Below are 18320 nucleotides of genomic sequence, written 5' to 3' on the forward strand. Positions count from 1 at the left end.
CTCTGAGTGCGCACACACACAGTTCCCCCCCCCCCCCCTAAAGCACAGGTGTTTTATGGCAGCTAATAATGTCTACTTGTGTGAGGTTGGGACTCAAGTTGACTGGTCACCCATGAACATCCGGGTTAGAATTGGTCTTCAGCAACCCATGCTTCTCATAAGAGGCGGCTATGCTTGTCGTAAGAGGATCTGGTGGTCAGGCTCGCTGACTTGGTTGATGCATGCCATCATATCCCAATTGCATGGATCGATGCTCATGATATCAATCACTGGATTGTCTGGTCCATACTCGATTATTTACAGACTGATGTGATATAGCCGGAATATTGCTGAGTGCTGCGTTAAACAAACGAACAAACAAACAGTTGACTGCTGATGCTTAGGATGCAGATACCACACAAGTTGGCAGGAAATCAAATGTAGATATACAGAAATTCAATGTAGATTTAAATATTTGTTATCAGAAAAAAACATATTTGTATGGCAGTATTCACCAATATTTTGAAGATGATGTTTTTTGTGACCAAAGGGGATTATTACCTACACATTGAAGTGTGTTGAGAGTTTTGACATTCCATGTACAGCTGGAGTCATTGAGGTGAAGTATTGGGTGGAATTGTTTGTATTATTTTGTTGAATGGTGTTTTAGTCCAGTTTGTGCTGTGGACGAAGTTTGGAGGATGGAGAGTAGGGAGGACTGAACCTCAGCCACCAGGTGTGATAGATTGTGTGTTTATTTTGATTAATGCAACTGATAGCATATTTCATTGATTTACCTTTGAAAGAAAATGAGAAATAAATCTTGCCGATCGAGTGTGTTGTTTGTGCTGTGATGACAGGAGTCAAGCAGTCCCTTGTGTCATGATGACATATCAAGGAGATCCTTGTGTTGTGATGACAGGCATCAAGGAGATCCTTGTGTTGTCAGGACAGGAATCAAGGAGATCCTTGTGTCATGATGAAATTAATCAAGGACATCCTTGTGTTGTCATGACAGGAATCAAGGACATCCTTGTGTTGTCATGACAGCAATCAAGGCGATACTTGTTGTGCTGAATGAGATTCTTGTGTCGTCATGATAGGAGACGAGAGCGGAAGGTCCTGGGTTCGATCCCCCTCCGCGTCAAACCAAAAGATGTTAAAAGATGGTACTTGTTGTTACCCTGTTACCCTGCCCTTGCTCGGCATTAAGGGGCTAAAACAAGGACTGGTCAGCTCGGAGTCAGTATACTGCGTCTGAGTGGGTTATTTTTGTTACACTGTGGCATGGTTTATCAGTAGGCTAGAACTTTAAAATCGGCATTAGTCCGAACATACGCAACCACGCACACACACCCACACACACACTAAACCCCTTTTCACCTTCACCTCACCCCACTGATGTCATGTCAAAGGGCTGATGGCTCGGATCGTTGCTCATGATGTCAACCACTGGGTTGTCTGGTCCAGACCAGATTATTTACAGGACGCTACATTATTGCTGACTGTGACTGTAAACAACATCCGCCGCAGCTAAATAGCAGAATTATTGACTAAAACATGAAACAAATACACAATTAATAAAAATAGCTTTATTCATATATCTTCCTTTCAAAAGAAAGAAACCGTTTTACCATGGACCCTAAATATAGATCGTATTAAGTGTCCATGGTTTTATTATAAGCCCTTGTATCTCACCGCTCAATAAAGCACTGAACATTGAATGAATAGCCCAATATATATTTCGAACTGCAAGGAATAGCTTAAAAACAACAACACTATCTAAATGTAATTAATCTGAAGCGCTTAAGGTATGGTCACATATGAGGCGCCACCCCCACACTGAAATACTGGCATCCCATACTGACCTGCTGCATCCGGAATACCACTTAACAGAGGTCGCTATCTTTCGTACCAAAAGGGGGTTGGCACGGACCACTATGTCAGGTTCTTGCAAGGTAAAGCACTTGACATTGACTTTGGGCGAATTTGTATAAACAATCCTCGAGCGTCATCCTCGATTATCAAGTGTATTATATCTTCTAAAATAATCCGACTTCATTTCTTTACCTCAATTCGGAAATTTCTTTTTGAACAAAAGAAAACCCAAACTGAGCACAGATATTGCTTGCTGGCACGTTCGTTTGGGTGTAGATGTCAGACATAACGTGATGTACAGAACGCCGTCCACAACAATGGCGCGGCATCTACATTCGGAACTTGTGGTTTAGTGCGTTTTCGGGATACAGAAATCAGATATGCTGGTCTAAATGATTCGCTAATTCGTACCGAGAATTTAGAAGCCTCAAATATCAGATCAGAACTTGCTCCTGACGCGACCTCTAATGTAGAGAGGTATCGTATCGGAGTAAAAGATCTGATTTTAATGAATGGAATTTTATATTGACTGTCACCCAGTGGTTCTCGCCATCCTTTAACACACGTTTAGATGGATATATCATTGCATAGAAGGGGCGAAATGGTCTAATTCCACCCAGCGATCACCCGCACCGTGGTCTGCATTATTAGTAGTTAATATGGGACTTGTGGCTCTACTAAAATGATAGAACAATTAATAATTAGTCACCAGTTACACTAAATATTCATTGTTTCTATAAAGATAGAAAACTGAATGCATTTTGCTTGTAAGATAGAACAGTTAATGCACATGTAATTGGCAGGAACAATAATGCATTTTAATTGTCAGAAAGAAAACAATAATTCATTAATAATTGTTAGAACAGACAATGTATTTAATCGGAAAAAACAATAATGCATTATAATTAAAAAAACTATTATGAATTAATAAAATGTTAGAAAAAGAATGCGTTCATTATTGTCAGAAAGAAGCAATATTGTATTTATGATTATCAGAAGCAATAATGTATATATTCTCAGAAAGGAACAAAGCATTATAATTGTCAGAAAAAAGAAACAATGTTTTTTTGCTGGTCATAAAGAGACATGAATAACCTCAAGAGAGGCCTTATCTTCAACGTGGCTACATGTCGAGGCCGAGGTTAAAAGGAGAAAAACCTGCAGACACTACGAGGATGGAGAAGAGTGGAAGTTGGTTTCCTTGTATGTTTAAAAGAATATTTACATCAAGAGATAACTTTGAACCCCAGATCTCCATGACACACCATCAAGTCGACGAGATCAATCACAGAAAGCAATACAGTGAACTACGGCTATAACGAACCCAAATGGAATACTAACTTTAGTTCGTTATGACCGCAGTTCGTAATAAGCATATGCACAGCACATACACAGCAAATGGCCAGGACCAAAAATAAATTCGTTATATCCGTCAGTTCGTTATAAACGTACTTAACTGTTTATAACAGAAAACATATATATAAATGTAAGAAAGTATACAGTTGAACATTGGATTCACAACAACAAAACATTGACGCCGAAACACTGCAAATATGAGGTCCAAAGCACGACTGTGATGCGCGTACATCACCATCGAATAAGCACTTCTTGTGTGTTTCATTTTTACCAATATAAAGTGTATGTGTATGTCTTTTTTTGTCCCGCAATTATATAGGAATTATAGCATTGTAACGGAATTGCTGTAAGCTTGGCTCATGATGCTATAGATTATTCCACATTGCATATTGCATGTAGTTAACAATATCATTTAAAAAAAGTAAACATCAATAAAATCAAATAGTTAGGGAGTGGGACAATCTGTAACACTGAAACTAGGCGATACATGGTGTCAAGTTTCATATTTGACAAAACGTGTTATAATACACAACGCTAAGCATGTATACCATGCACTCTCAGACTATCCGGGCACCGGTATCACAGGATGCAGGTACTGTTCCCTCTATAAGGTCGAGATAAAACACCCTAGAGTTACGAAGATGAATGATTGTCTAGATGACTTTATCACTATCTTAGTAGAAGTTGTTGCATTGTATTGTGGAAATCCAAATGTCGTTTCGATATATTTCAGAAAGGTATGTTCCCAGACAACGAAGTGCTACTGTATTGTCCATAAAGGTAATAAGTTAATATACAAAGCTGTATTCCAAGTCGGTTATCTCCCTTCAACTACCCGAATGCTAGACTCGTGAATGCCTTAACGGCTCTGCCATTTAACCATTTCACGTGTCGTAAAGTTTAAAAACAAATCATACTTGATTTTAGGGTTGTTTTATACCCATTTCCTTGGAATGTAAATTATAAAAATAAGAACAATTGAGAAAAATCATATCTGGGTACAAAATCTATTCCAAGTCAAACCTGTTTTCAGAGTCAATACATTACCCGTTGTAATGAAACAAACAAAATTACCAACGATACAATGTCTGGAAACTAGGATACATAAATATAATTTTAATGTATACAATACAAACATGCAATCACATTAATCTTCTTGCATGATGTAAACGATAACCTGATAACTTTGGAACATTTATACAATACAACAACAGTTATTTATACACATATCTGGATACTTTTATAGGGGATATGGCGTTATGCTATCTAAAATAGAAAACATGAACTCCGTATTCGTTTACGAACAACAAACTAGAAAAAAAACTACAACAGGTTAATAAAATCATACTACATAATGTGAAAATGATAAACGAACTTAACTGCCAGGCATAAGAAAGTGTGCTCTTTAAAATTTGATTGACCAAAGATTTACAGACGTTATCAAAACGTTAGTGGTCACCGAAGCACTGGAAACCTAAGGTCCACCACACACCTAGGATACCTGTATCAAATATATCACCCTCCAATAACCACTACTTGTTTCTTTTATTTTAAGCCAAAATCAAACGTGGGTGTATGCATTCTTTATCCTTTGAGTTTATTACAAAATATCCCTTAATGGAGAAGGCGACTGTTCTATTAATTGTATATTGTATTGTTGACTAGTTCACAATATGTTTGTCCAATGATTCATACCAACGGATTGCCCGCAGGGCAAAAACATAACTCTTGCAATATGCCGAGGCTTTTGCTAAAAATAATGAAATTAGGAAATTAATATAATCGGAATAGCACTTATTTATTCCGCAGAATGCAAAGTTAAATGTTCTCAGAAATGGATCACACAGTAAGGTTGAACTACAACACCATTGAGATGAGGTAAACTGAGTACTGCTCACGTGACAACATATTCAGAACATAAGAGCCATAGCACATGTTTTTTTTAAATATTTAATCTGCTCCCACACACACCAGGCGAAAACAACAACATAAAAATGACTAAAGCAAGACATAAGAATACTTCTGTCATAATGAAATATTTTCAACCTCGAATTGAATTTGGCCTTGAATGAACGTATTGAAAACAAACGTACTATTTTATATGTTAGGAGGTTGTTTCACGTTTTTGTCAATATAAAAAATGTTGCTTTTTAATTTAATTCTTAAAAGTTGAGTTGGTAAGGGAAAACAATGGCAAAGTTGAAATATAGCTACAAGCATTAATATGGGACTTCAAGCTACACTAACATTTATTGGAGTGTCCAAGTTGACATACGTGGAGGTCCACTCACGGCATCTCTCTTTGGTTGATACAGATAACTGAAACAAAATGGTCATTGTCGTATCTCATAAACATACCTACAAAATCTGTTACTTTAAACCAGAAAGTGTAGTTAGGTCTTTGGTCTGTTTGTACATAAAGGCGACGAAACCCATCTATAATCATGTGGAAACATGTATCATTCGTGTTTGATTCCGACAATATAATAATCATCCGTTTATGAATCACTATCAAATAGTGATGATGCCAGGTGTTCGCTAAAAGATAACCTTATTCTGCCCCACTCATGGCACCCGTCACAAACACACGCAAAGGCAAGTCAAATTATTCTAGAAGATGTCCCTAATCCTCCTTAGGCGGCAAAGGCAGTGAGCGGTGTTTTACAATAAGAAGCATAAATAAAATATGTGAAATAGATCCACTAACTGCCCTTACATCAACGGAGGTTCTGGTGTGAGGTTTGTCCACCAAATGACATATTGAAAAAAATCAATGTGTCAAAATACAAAAGGTGACTGGCACCTGATGATACTAAAAACTGCATGTTTGACATTAGCATGTTTGACATAAGTTTGATGAGCGGTCGAGAAACAATAGGTTTAGATATGTTGTTTTAAATTGATTATGTTTTCATTTTTCCTCTTAGCCTTGAGAGATATGGATTTGACTCAATAATAGTAGACTACATACACATTCCCAAATTAGGCACTATCGGACCCTCTGAGTTGCAGGTGCAGTCTATTTGAGACCTAGAAGACGTACGCTTTTGACACAAGAACGGAAACGCAGAAGAGAGCAGAGATGTCACGGAATCAGAGATGTAACATTTTCAGTAGTCCGAAAGAAGGGGAATCTGATGCTCACAGATAATAAACAATAATAAACAGTGCAATTACAATGGTAGGGTTTCAAAAAAGGTACCAAAACAAAGTAAATTGCACCCTGAAAAGCATGAATTCAATATTGCTGCCAAACCACTTAATAATAATAATAATAATAATAATAATAATAATAATAATAATAATAATCCACCGATAACAATTGGGCTCTAATGAAAGACAAAAATGTTGTTTTGAACTTCAAGTCAAATGGTTACATCTGTTCTAATGGTGACTACTCGGCTCACACCAGTCCTATATGTAATCTCGGCCTGCATTGGTTGGATTCTATTTACAAACAATAATGTTTCTCTGTTGTACGAACTACACCGAACCAACAACGTTAGGGATGATGCATATGTTTTAGGATATATTCATGAAAGTGTGTGCTCAGTCTTCACTACAAAAAATATTCCCCAAAATATTGATGATCCCTAACTTTTTTTGTTCAGTATATATGAATGTGATCGGTGGGTTTTCAGTTTAAAGTGAACTCCTGTTCTGTTCGAGGCAAGAGGACCCGAATGTTGAGTCCACGTGTCTTTGTCAATGGCGCTCCCTGTCCATACTGCAATGAGCTGTTCGTTTCTACGTCTTCGGTCTCCACCCGGTCTTAATCAAATTCAGTTTTTGTATGCGGTAGTCGTCCAGTTTGAATGGTCTTGCTTTTAGAAGTTTATCCGAGAGGCAACAGAAAAGGCAACCATCCAAGTTCTCTTGCCGGCAGACCTTAGCTAGGTCCTGCATACCGCAAGACCGCAGCAACTCCTCAAGTTCACTGATGCTGAGAACTTCAAGAGATGTGGAAGCCTTACCCTGTGCTGGATCTTTGTGAGCGTTTGGGAGCACCCTTTGGACCGGCTTCTGGCTTGCAGAGATTCCGCCTTTCAGTTTCGTTTCCTCCTTGGCTCTGGCTTGTTTTTCAATCGCCTTCATGTGTTCGCGTAGTACTTCGTCGTCGATGTAGTCGTAGTCAGGCCCGTCGGAGTCGGCGTCATCGCTCCCGGCCTCACCCTTGGGAACGACGTCATCGAAAGAAACTGTTTTCTTCTTTCTGCCTATCTTTTTCACTTTATTCCATGTTCTCTGAACTATTGATTTCTCATCTGCGACCTGAAACACGTGCACGATGTGTGTAAGTCACTGGAGAATCACAAGGATAGATGATTACAATTATGTAATAAGAACAAATATAAATATAAATATTATTTGCTTTATGAATTCGCAAAAGTCTACTAACGCACTCACTTTAGGAACACAGTGAAACCTAATTAGCTCGAGTGAGAGTGAGTTAGGTGTAACGCGGCTTCAACAGTTAAATCACTGCGTGTACATAGACGTCACCCATTTTGGTGAAACCCACCACCATGGGTATTGTGCTGGTAAACCAAGATACATAATCAGGCTGAATCTGGTATTCGAACCCACAATCATAGGATTCTGGCACACAAAAGGTACGCAACTCTGCAAAGAGAATTTAGGCGGCTTAGCCACTCATGTCCCCTCTTTAACTCGAACTCATTTACATCCACATCTTGTTCAAGACGATGGTATGCACTAATGTCAACGGTCCCTCTCTTGTCCCGAACTACGGGTTACTTATTTTCTTCGAGTTAACGAGGTTTTGCTTGTGGGCATGTAACTGACAGAAGACAACGTATGGGTCGGTTTGATGACAGGCGTCAGACTGAGAACGCGGCTGTTGAACAGAGCAACCATTTAATGTGTGTGTGTGTGTGTGTGTGTGTGTGTGTGTGTGTGTGTGTGTGTGTGTGTGTGTGTGTGTGTGTGTGTGTGTGTCACTGCTCAGACGAATGTACATCTGCCACGTGAGTCGAACACTGACCATACGTCATATATAACGCTCACCTTTGTTTCCTCTGCTAAACGAGCTGACGTATTTTAACCCTTATGATTAACGTTTGACTTGGATATGTAACAGGTTAATGTAATACTATGCCATTGTTTGGGCAACAAGTACCCGTTTAACCCATAATCATTAAAGAAGCGAGATATTTTATGTTTTCTGGTGTGACAATGAACGTTATTATACCTCCATGCCAGAATGATTAAATCTGATTGGTCCACGTGATCTTGATAAAATACTTTATCATACCTCCATGTCAGAATGATGAGATCTGATTGGTCCAGGTGATCTTGATAGAATACTTTATCATACCCCCATGTCAGAATGCAGGATGATGAGATCTCACGTGTCCAGGTGATCTTGATAGAATACTTTATCATACCTCCATGTCAGAATGATGAGATCTCACTTGTCCAGGTGATCTTGATAGAATACTCTATCATACCTCCATGTCAGAATGATGAGATCTGATTGGTCCAGGTGATCTTGATAGAATACTTTATCATACCCCCACGTCAGAATGATGAGATCTCACTTGTCCAGGAGATCTTGATAGAATAATTTATCATACCTCCATGTCAGAATGTTGAGATCTGATTGGTCCAGGTGATCTTGATAAAATACTGTGTTACCCGCCTTGGAGGGGAATAAATTTCCCGGCGTCCCTCGCCTCCAGCTCGTGGTAAAAAACCTATCGCGGGACGCATAAAACACCATGCCCCCTCGTGATCCTGCTACAACTTACAATATGACGTCATAATACAAGCGTGAGGGAAATCGAAATGGTGTTAACACGAATAAACGACAGAAGCGATTAAATAGATGTCGTGAGGCCACAGGCTGATTAAACAGAGTAGGGATACACTTAAAACACTTCATTTCAACAATCATAATGAAACAACCAGGCCATGACAATACCACACTTTAACCTATTTCCTGCACGAGCTGAACTACAACAAACAGGGCGTAGGAACATATGTCACTTTGATTAAGTGGATTCTTAATATTATCCCATTTACACTCATGAGCATAACCAGGACAAGCTATCCAATAATAGAATAGAAATTTCCCACTCGAAGATAAGCAAGCTACCTATTTGAAAGTCGCAGTGAGTATGCATATTGGAATAATAACACTTGATTAGATGAGTTTCCAACCTGTGCCAGCACTATATTTTGGTTCCACCATGGACTTGTATAACCGGTTATATAGGTCCGTGGTTCCACACATGCCGTTCTGGGAGAAGCGGGCAGGTATTATTTATGTGCGCACTATTTAACTAAATGTATATGCTATTGGTGTAGCATCATTCGTATGCATTCCCATGCTATCTCCATGCTTGTTACACTATGCTGAAATCACATGATCACGATGGTATAAATTGGGTTCATCGTGTCAGCACTACGTTGTGTTTCAGACCGGCTTGCGCCATGGCTAGAGCGGAAGCATGTGTTACGAATCAGCTCTCTCACTGCTCTCTCACATTTCATTTGACTTTCATCTAATACCACCTCCATGGATGCATTATAAGAACTATACCGATGCAAGATATGAACAGCTATGACTAAACCACCATCAAGCCAAAAGAAAACACGAAAAAGAAAGAAAAAATCTACCTCGCCTAACACGTGTGCGAATACAGGGGGCACTCCATCAAGCAAGCGAACTGCCGAGATGGACGCAGCTAACGCCGTGAGACAATCTCTTGAGACAGTCTACTCACCTCAAGTTCATCACCAACAAGAATTTACACCAAACCAAGGTCAGTTTCAATCGTTTGCCAGTCCCTACATGTCATCCCAAATACCCCGACCTCAGAGCCCAGATACGTCAGCCAATTTGGCTAAGCTTGATCTCATTGACAAGAAACTTTCAAAGCTAGACGCAATTAAACAAGATGTGCTTTCCATCAAAACAAACATGTCCAAACTTGAACACAAAGTACAATAAACAGACACATTGAGAACGCGATTAGATGATATTGCAGAATCAAACCAGTTTATGAGTGACTGTTTCGACACGTGGACGACGGACAAAGCTATGTTTAAAAGCGACGACTTTATTCAAGAACATCTGGATTTAGACGCCGAAAACATGACATTTATACGAGTCTACAGAATCGGCAGGCCCCGACCCCCGAGACATGCAGGAGATACTGTCAGGCCCCTGATAGCAAAGTTTATCTACACCAGGGAAAGAAATTTGGTGAAGGCAGCAGCAAATAAATTGAAGGCTAAACCCTTTTCTATCGTGGAGCAATTTCCTGAAGAGTGCTAATGCCACTTTTGCGAGGGGCTCGACAGAAGGGTAAGCAAGCTTACCTTGTGGTTGATAAGCTGTACATCAACAGGGTGCTTCAGAACGTTCACACCCCACCACCCTACAGGACTCCCCGCCACCCTACAGGACTCCCCACCACCCTACAGGACACCCCACCACCCTACAGGACTCCCCGCCACCCTACAGGACTCCCCGCCACCCTACAGGACTCCCCGCAAACAATCTGGTCAAGCCTAGGAATGGGACGGTGGACTCGAGTTCACGAGTGACTATTCTAGTGTGTTTCACACCCCATTCTTACCAGACTCTGATCCTGGTATAGACTCTAGCCCCTGGGGTAAAACATCTAGATATAGCAATAGGACTAAACTTTCAGAACAATCTCATAACTCAGCTGCTTCTGTTGTTCACAACAGAACTTTGTCTATTAATAACTCATGTACTGACAACTATAATCTTCTTCATGTTTCAGATCTACCTAAGGATTGCAAGTCTGTTGTCGAATGTACCCATGATGATGTGTTGAAAATTGACCCTTTATATCGCCCTCTGGTGTAAAAAATGGTACAGTTACTCTCATTCAAAGTGATATATTTTTAGAAAAATCTACTTTTCATATGTGTGAGGCTCAATCTGATAACTCCCAAACAATTGACTGCATAAACAAGCAGATAATTGATAGGGACAATGATATTCCTAACATAATAACATTGCAGAGAATTGTATTCCAGAATGTGAATATTCCCCAGGAGAAAACACTGGTAATAATAGTAATACTATTGATGCAAATCAGGTTGATGATGATGTTGATGATGATGATGTGTTGAAATGTGACTCTATTTCATCATCCTCTGATGTAACAAATGGTTCAGTCACTCCTATCCAAAATAATTTACTTGCAACAAAATCTACATTTCATATGTCTGAGTTTCCTTTTGATCACGCCCCAAAAATTAACTGCATAAACAAGCATGTAAATAATAAGACCAATGATATTGCTAAACATAATAACATTGCAGAGAATTGTATTCCAGAAAGTGAATCTTCCCTAGCAGATAATACTGGTGGAAATGGTAATACAAATTATGCAAATGAGGTTGATGCTAATGCCTGGGATGATGATGATGATGATGATGATGATGATGATGATGATGATGATGATGATATTGATGATGATATGTTGAAATGTGACTCTAATATACCATCCTCTGATGTTACATATGACACAGTCAATATTATCCAAATATGATATTGCAAAACATAGTAACATGGTAGAGAATCGTTTTCCAAAAGGTGAATCTTCCCTAGGAGTTAATACTTGTGAAATGTTAATACTAATTATGCAAATCAGGTTTATGTTAATGCCAGGGATGGCGATGATGCTGATGCTGATGCTGATGCTGATGACGTTGATGATGTTGTTGATGTTGATGATATGTTGAAATGTGACTCTAATATACCATCCCCTGATGTTACAAATGACACAGTCAATCTTATCCAAAATAATTTATTACAAACAAAATCTATTTTTAATATGCCCGAGTCTCTCACTGAACACATTGCAGAGAATTGCATTCTCCCCTAGGAGATTATACTGGTGATAATAGTAATACAAATGATGCAAATCAGGTTGATAATGATGTGTTGAAAATGTACCCTATTATATCACCCCCTGATGTTATAAATGGTATAGTCACTCTCATCAAAAGTAATATGTTTTCAGCAAATTCAGCTTTGCATATGTCTGAGGTTCCTACTGATCACCCCCCAAATAGTGACTGCATAAACAAGCAGGTAAATAATAGGGCCAATGATATTGCTAAATATATTAACATAGCAGAGACTTGTTTTCCGAGTAGACAATGCTGGTGATAACGATAATACTAATGATGCAAATCATGGAGGTGGAGGTGGTGATGATGATGATGATGATGATGATGATGATGATGATATTATTATTATTAAGTTAAGATTCCTAAGCTTAAATGTGTGTGGACCTAGAAAACGATTAGACTACAAAGAATTTAATAACTTGCTTAAAAGTAGAGACATAATATGCCTTCAAGAAACAAAAACTGATTCCTTGGATGACTTACAAATTGATGGATATACTCTATTTCTTCAAAATAGATCAGGGGCTCTGAGAAAATCAGGGGGGTTAGGTATTGCAAATAGAAATATATATGTAAACTATATTACTCCTACTGAGGTCAAATGTGAGCATATTCAATGGATTAAAATCTTCAGAAAATTATTTAACTTGGACCAGGATTTCTACCTAGGCAATGCCTACATCTCCCCCGAGGGGTCAAATATGTTACTGCTGATACATTCTTTGAAATTGAAAAATCTATACTTGAGGTATTCTCAAATATTGATTATGTTACAATAATCGGCGATTTTAATGCAAGAACAAGTGATTTATGTGATTATAATGTTTATGATGAATACATAATTGATGAATTTGATCTAGATGTAAATGAGATAAGAAAAGAAAATGAGCCTGAATCTATACTGGAAGACTTGAATTTGTCAAGGGTGAGGGGTACACAGGATAGAATCAAGATAAATAACTTCGGGAATAAACTGATTGATATTTGTAAAAATCTGAATTTATATATAGGAAATGGACGACTGGGTACGGATAGACGTATTGGAAAAACAACATGTAAGGACAAAACTGTAAATGATTATGTCATTGCTTTTTTTATAACATTTGATATACAGGAGTTCTCTCCCTTATTCTCGGATGTACATTTGTCACTCACATTCTCTCTAACTGTGACAAAACCTAACTTAGAAAACCTGGACTCCCCTCAACCGAATAACATACATAAGGAAATGAATAAACCAAAACGTTACGACAGCAACAAAACTGACTTATTCTGCCAAAATATAAATGTTGAACAAATAAATAAACTCATCCAGTTAGCCAACGCAGCGCCCATAGCGCACGTGCTAACTGACGCTGCACGTGCGGCATTTGGTGTGAGAAGTTGTGGTGGCGAAGTTAGTAAAACTGATAAACTATGGTTCGGAAATGAATGCAAAAAGGCAAGAAAAATGTTTAACAAAGCTTTTAAGAAACAATACAGTAAGAATTAAAAGTGTTTACCGACAGCATTAGAAGGCATATAAAAATGAATGGACAAACATATACGAAATTATAATAACCAACTGACCGACGCTTTTCGCAAAAATATCAAACAATCGCCAAAAGAATTTTGGAAAATATTAAATAAACAACGTATAACAATAAAGAAAAATATACCGGATATTGCTAGTTTCTTTGAATTTAAAAAATAAATAAACCAGAACCCTAAACAAAACGAAGATGATTTTAATGAATATATTTTAGATGGGAATGTAAGTGACTGCAGTGTTTTGAATGATGATATCAATACTGATGAAATTATAAAGGCAGCAACGAAACTAATACGGAACAAAGCAGCAAGTCTAGATAACGTAGAAAACGACTATATCATTGACAGTGTCGATTTATTAGCCCCTTTATATACTGAATTCTTTAATTTAGTACTCGCCTCTGGTATTATCCTGAAGCATGGTTAACAGGAATAATAAAACCAATTTACAAACAGAAAGGTGATCCATATGACCCAAATTCGTATAGATCGATAACATTGCTGAGTTGCTTTGGTAAATTGTTTACAAGTATTCTAAATGAGCTATTAAAACTATTTTTAGAAGAAAACGATCTTTAAACATCAGCGCTAGCTGGCTTCAGAAAGAATGTTTTCAACTGCAGATAATGTATTTGTTATTCATATGTTAACACAGTTATTAAAAACACAAAAGAAAAAACTCTACTGTGCCTTTATAGACTTCACAAAAGCATTTGACACTGTCTGGAGAACTGGTCTTTGGACCAAAATGCTAAAAACAGGCATAAAGGGTAGATTCTTCAATTTGGTCAAAAATATGTATATGAACATAAAATCATTGGTAAAATCAAATAATACATTATCTGAGTATTTTCCATGTGAGTGAGGTGTACGACAAGGGGAAAATCTGTCACCCGTTTTGTTTTCTATCCTACTTAATGACCTGGAATCCTTTTAATCGATAACGAATGCGTAGGAATAAATATCGACTGCTTAACGGAGAATGAGACTCAGATCTGGATACATTTGATAGTACTCCTATATGCAGACGACACTGTACTTTTTAGCGAAACCCCCAAAGGTCTACAATATTCATTAGATGTGTTTCAAAATTACTGTATAAGGTGGAAACTAAACGTAAATATATAAAAAAAACAAGATTTTGATTCTTGGAGGTCCGGCTAAATCTTCCAAAAATATATTTGTTCTAAATAAACGGCCTCTGGAAATAGTAGATACTTATACATACCTAGGAATAAAATTCCATAGAAACAGAATATTTGTTATGGGAATAAAAGCTCTGATTAAAGTGAAACGAAAGCTATGAACTGCCTATTAAAAAGAGCTAGAAGTGTAAATCTACCACTCGATTGTCTCCTAACTGCTTTTGATATCATGGTTGCTCCAATCCTTTTATATTGTTCAGATGTATGGGGTTTTGAAAAGTTAGAAGTAATAGAAAAAATACAAGTAAAATTCTTGAAACTTGCAGCCGGATTAAGAAACTCAACGCCAAATTATATGGTATATGGAGAACTTAACAGGGAACCAATATATATTAAACTGTTTAAACGTATAATAGCTTATTGGCACAAATTGAATTGCCAAAGTGGCATAAAAAAATATCATATTTCTGTACCGCTACATTATCTCAAAGCCAGCGGAATACAAAACAAATTTTCCATGGATTATGTGTGTTCAAAAGATACTAAATTATGTCGGACTAAGTGAAATATTTCATAAACCATACATATGCTCTACAAATTGGCTAGTCTCAACGGTCGAACAGATACTTAAGGATCAGTTTATACAGAAGTGGAGGGAAAGTATGGAGTCGAGTCCGAAGGGTATATACTATAAACACTATAAGCAAAACTCAAATTTTGAAAACTATCTGTTACTTCCTAAAGGCAACTACATGCCGATATTAAAATTTCGTAATTCAAATCACGACTTGCCCGTTCAGACTGGCCGATGGCAGAATATACCAAGAGAAGAAAGACTTTGTCAACTCTGTGATTCACTTTCGGTTTGAGATGAGTTTCACTATCTTTTCAGATGCGAAGCTCTACTCCAACTAAGAATTTGGTATATCCAAAAAAAATACTACCTGTGGCCAAATATTTTAAAACTCTGTAGAACGGTATCACCCAAAAGGCTAAAAGATATAAGAAATCTGTCAAGATATATTGTACGTCTATGTATATATTTATATATATGGCTGTAAATGTCCATGTCCCCCCGGTGGTGGTTTCCCTGAGAATAATAACCTGAAACTGAAACCTATGTTTGGATTACCCAGGATTGTTGCGACATGAAACAGTTTGTTCGTATGTTTAAGCAACGATGTAAAGATTTAGGAATGAAAAACTGGTAATACATCGTTTCTGTCTCATTATAATTCCGAGATATTTGTGCTTGCTTCAGAATTGTATCTTATATCACCTTTGATAGAAAACGATTTGGCACATATTCTCATTTCATTTCATATCCTTGCCCATAATTTAAAAATACGAAAAATGTGTTATAGCAAAGTTGATGTAGACCAAAATATATTAATTGTCAAAACTGTGATTATATGGTTATCGAAGATCTGTACCATTTTCTTCTGGTTTGCCCACATTATACAGAAAGTAGCAATAAGTTTATCCCGAATTATGACCACAACTACCCTTCCCGCCCAAACCGGAAGTGATGTCTTCAACAAAAACATACAGATTGAAAGATATTGCCTTGTACTTAAAAATAAACTTACATGAATGAAAATATACACTTTATGATAATTGCTGTTAAAACTTGTCCAAAATATGTTTATATAAATTGCAATCTCGGCAATGTGGCCTCAAATTCTAAAAAAACAGAAAGCTTTACCTTTTTGTTTCAAATAAATTTTAGAGAATAATCGTATAAAGAAGGAATTGTCTCATTTAGCTCCTAGGTCCTATATCAAATATGCAAAGGAATCGCGACATACCGTTATACATAATCGTGATAGAGCGTGAACAATGCTAAATGCGGCGTTCAGGTAGATGCACTCGTTCACTCCTTTCCTTGATATTCCTCTAAAAACCTATTTACAACCATACAAATCATTAGACATTAGAAGATGCAACATTATGGAAGCTAGGAGTAACAATATTGCGCGAGCTGAGTCAAGCAGTCTGTAAGGTGTTAGCCTATCCTGTCATCCTGTAGTGTATTTAATTGTCAATCATCCTCTCTTGATATATCTTCCTTAGGCAAGCGTGTCCACATCCTGTATCAAAGCCTTGCAGAAACTAGGCTGATATAGCCTAGTGGACACTCCCACCCCGGGAAGATGCTCTTGACAATCTGAGAATATTTATACACGTGAATGTGCTGAAATAATTTCGATTTTAAGTAGGTGTTAAAAATAACACACAGAATAAACTAGTAAGCAGGAAAGGGGAAGACACAAAACAAGCGCCACTCGGATGAGAAGAACAAAAACTACACTAGGACCATTGATAATATTGCCTCTTATACCTTGGTTCTTTTCATTCCTCCGGGAGGAACAGCATAATTTGTCTTCAACTGTAAAGAAACATTTGTCTTTAGACCGCAACACATACGTTTTGTTCGTCATATTGTAATCTACATGTATCTATAGAGTGCGGGATGGGCTTGTAGACCGTAGACCGGACGCCGAGGGGCGTACAAGAACATAGCATTCCATGCACCCCGCTTCCCATCGAGAGCTGATGTCAAGCTCCATATACTCGGTGCCATGATTGAGGGGTAACACAGATAACAAGAGATCTCACGTCGCATTTTCAACTTCCAAGAGTGCAGTTCAGTTGCATCTGGAATGAACCATTTGATACCCACATTAACTGTAACTTGTCATGTTTTACACGTGCATGGGCTAAACCATTGGTTTTATCACCTTCAATCTTGCATTTTTCAGTGTTTGCATTGTTTGTTGTTTAACGCCGCACTCAGAAATATTTCACCTACATATATGACGGCGGTCTGTCAATAATCAAATCTGGACCAGACAATCCAGTGAATGGCATCATGAACATCGATCCACGCAATTGAGATACGATGACATGCATCAACAAAATCAGCGAGCGTGATCACCCGATCCCGATAGTTGCCTCTAACGACAAGCATAGTCGCCTTTTACGGCAAGTATGGGTTGCTGAAAACCTATCTTACCCCGATCTTCACAGGTATCGATGCAGTGGCAAAATACTATGTTTATACTACAGCGGGTCCGGAGATATAGATAACACCACGATTTCAGTCCTCATCAACACACAGCCGTAAGTAGAAACCATTGCCAGAGAAAATATTATAATAAATATTGGGAAATATAAATTAGGAAAGTTGAATGATAAGTTCTAAGCTTCACATGGAAGGAATTGCTGTTTGAAGCTGACCCAGAGGGTTGTCACAAGCTCTATGTTGTGTATACTCTTGTATATGGCAGAGATATATACATGAACTCCCATAAACCAGCGATGTTTGCATCTGTCAATTCATGATGAGTCAGGCTCGTCAAGACAAACTCATTGTCACGAGCATGTGTAGTGAGTGAGTGAGTATGGTTTTACGCCGCTTTTAGCAATATTCCAGCAAAATCACGTCGGGGGACACCAGAATTGGGCTTCACACATTGAACCCGTGTCGGGAATCGAACTCGGGTCTTCGGC

The 18320-nt window shown here is 38.0% G+C and overlaps 1 protein-coding gene across 3 annotated transcripts in view; it reads right to left on the bottom strand.

The window, feature by feature from the left end:
* Nucleotides 1–1556: 1556 nt before the first annotated feature.
* LOC124133256 overlaps nt 1557–18320 on the bottom strand; it is a 36224-nt gene continuing 19460 nt past the window's right edge. Inside the window, exons 5-7 of one of the 3 annotated variants that reach the window (XM_046497593.2) lie at nt 17149–17196; nt 7188–7485; nt 1557–5532 (exon numbers count right to left, since the gene is read on the bottom strand). In XM_046497593.2, the coding sequence (XP_046353549.1) occupies nt 5501–5532; nt 7188–7485; nt 17149–17196 (378 nt within the window). In that variant the 3' untranslated portion in view covers nt 1557–5500. Of the gene's footprint in view, nt 7486–17148; nt 17197–18320 lie in introns of all 3 variants that reach the window. The other 2 variants (XM_046497591.2, XM_046497592.2) reach the window with 2 other exon arrangements.

The sequence above is a fragment of the Haliotis rufescens genome, unplaced genomic scaffold (genome assembly GCF_023055435.1).
Source record: "Haliotis rufescens isolate VD_foot unplaced genomic scaffold, xgHalRufe1.0.p SCAF_2, whole genome shotgun sequence".
In the NCBI taxonomy this organism is placed as follows: Eukaryota; Metazoa; Mollusca; class Gastropoda; order Lepetellida; family Haliotidae; genus Haliotis; species Haliotis rufescens.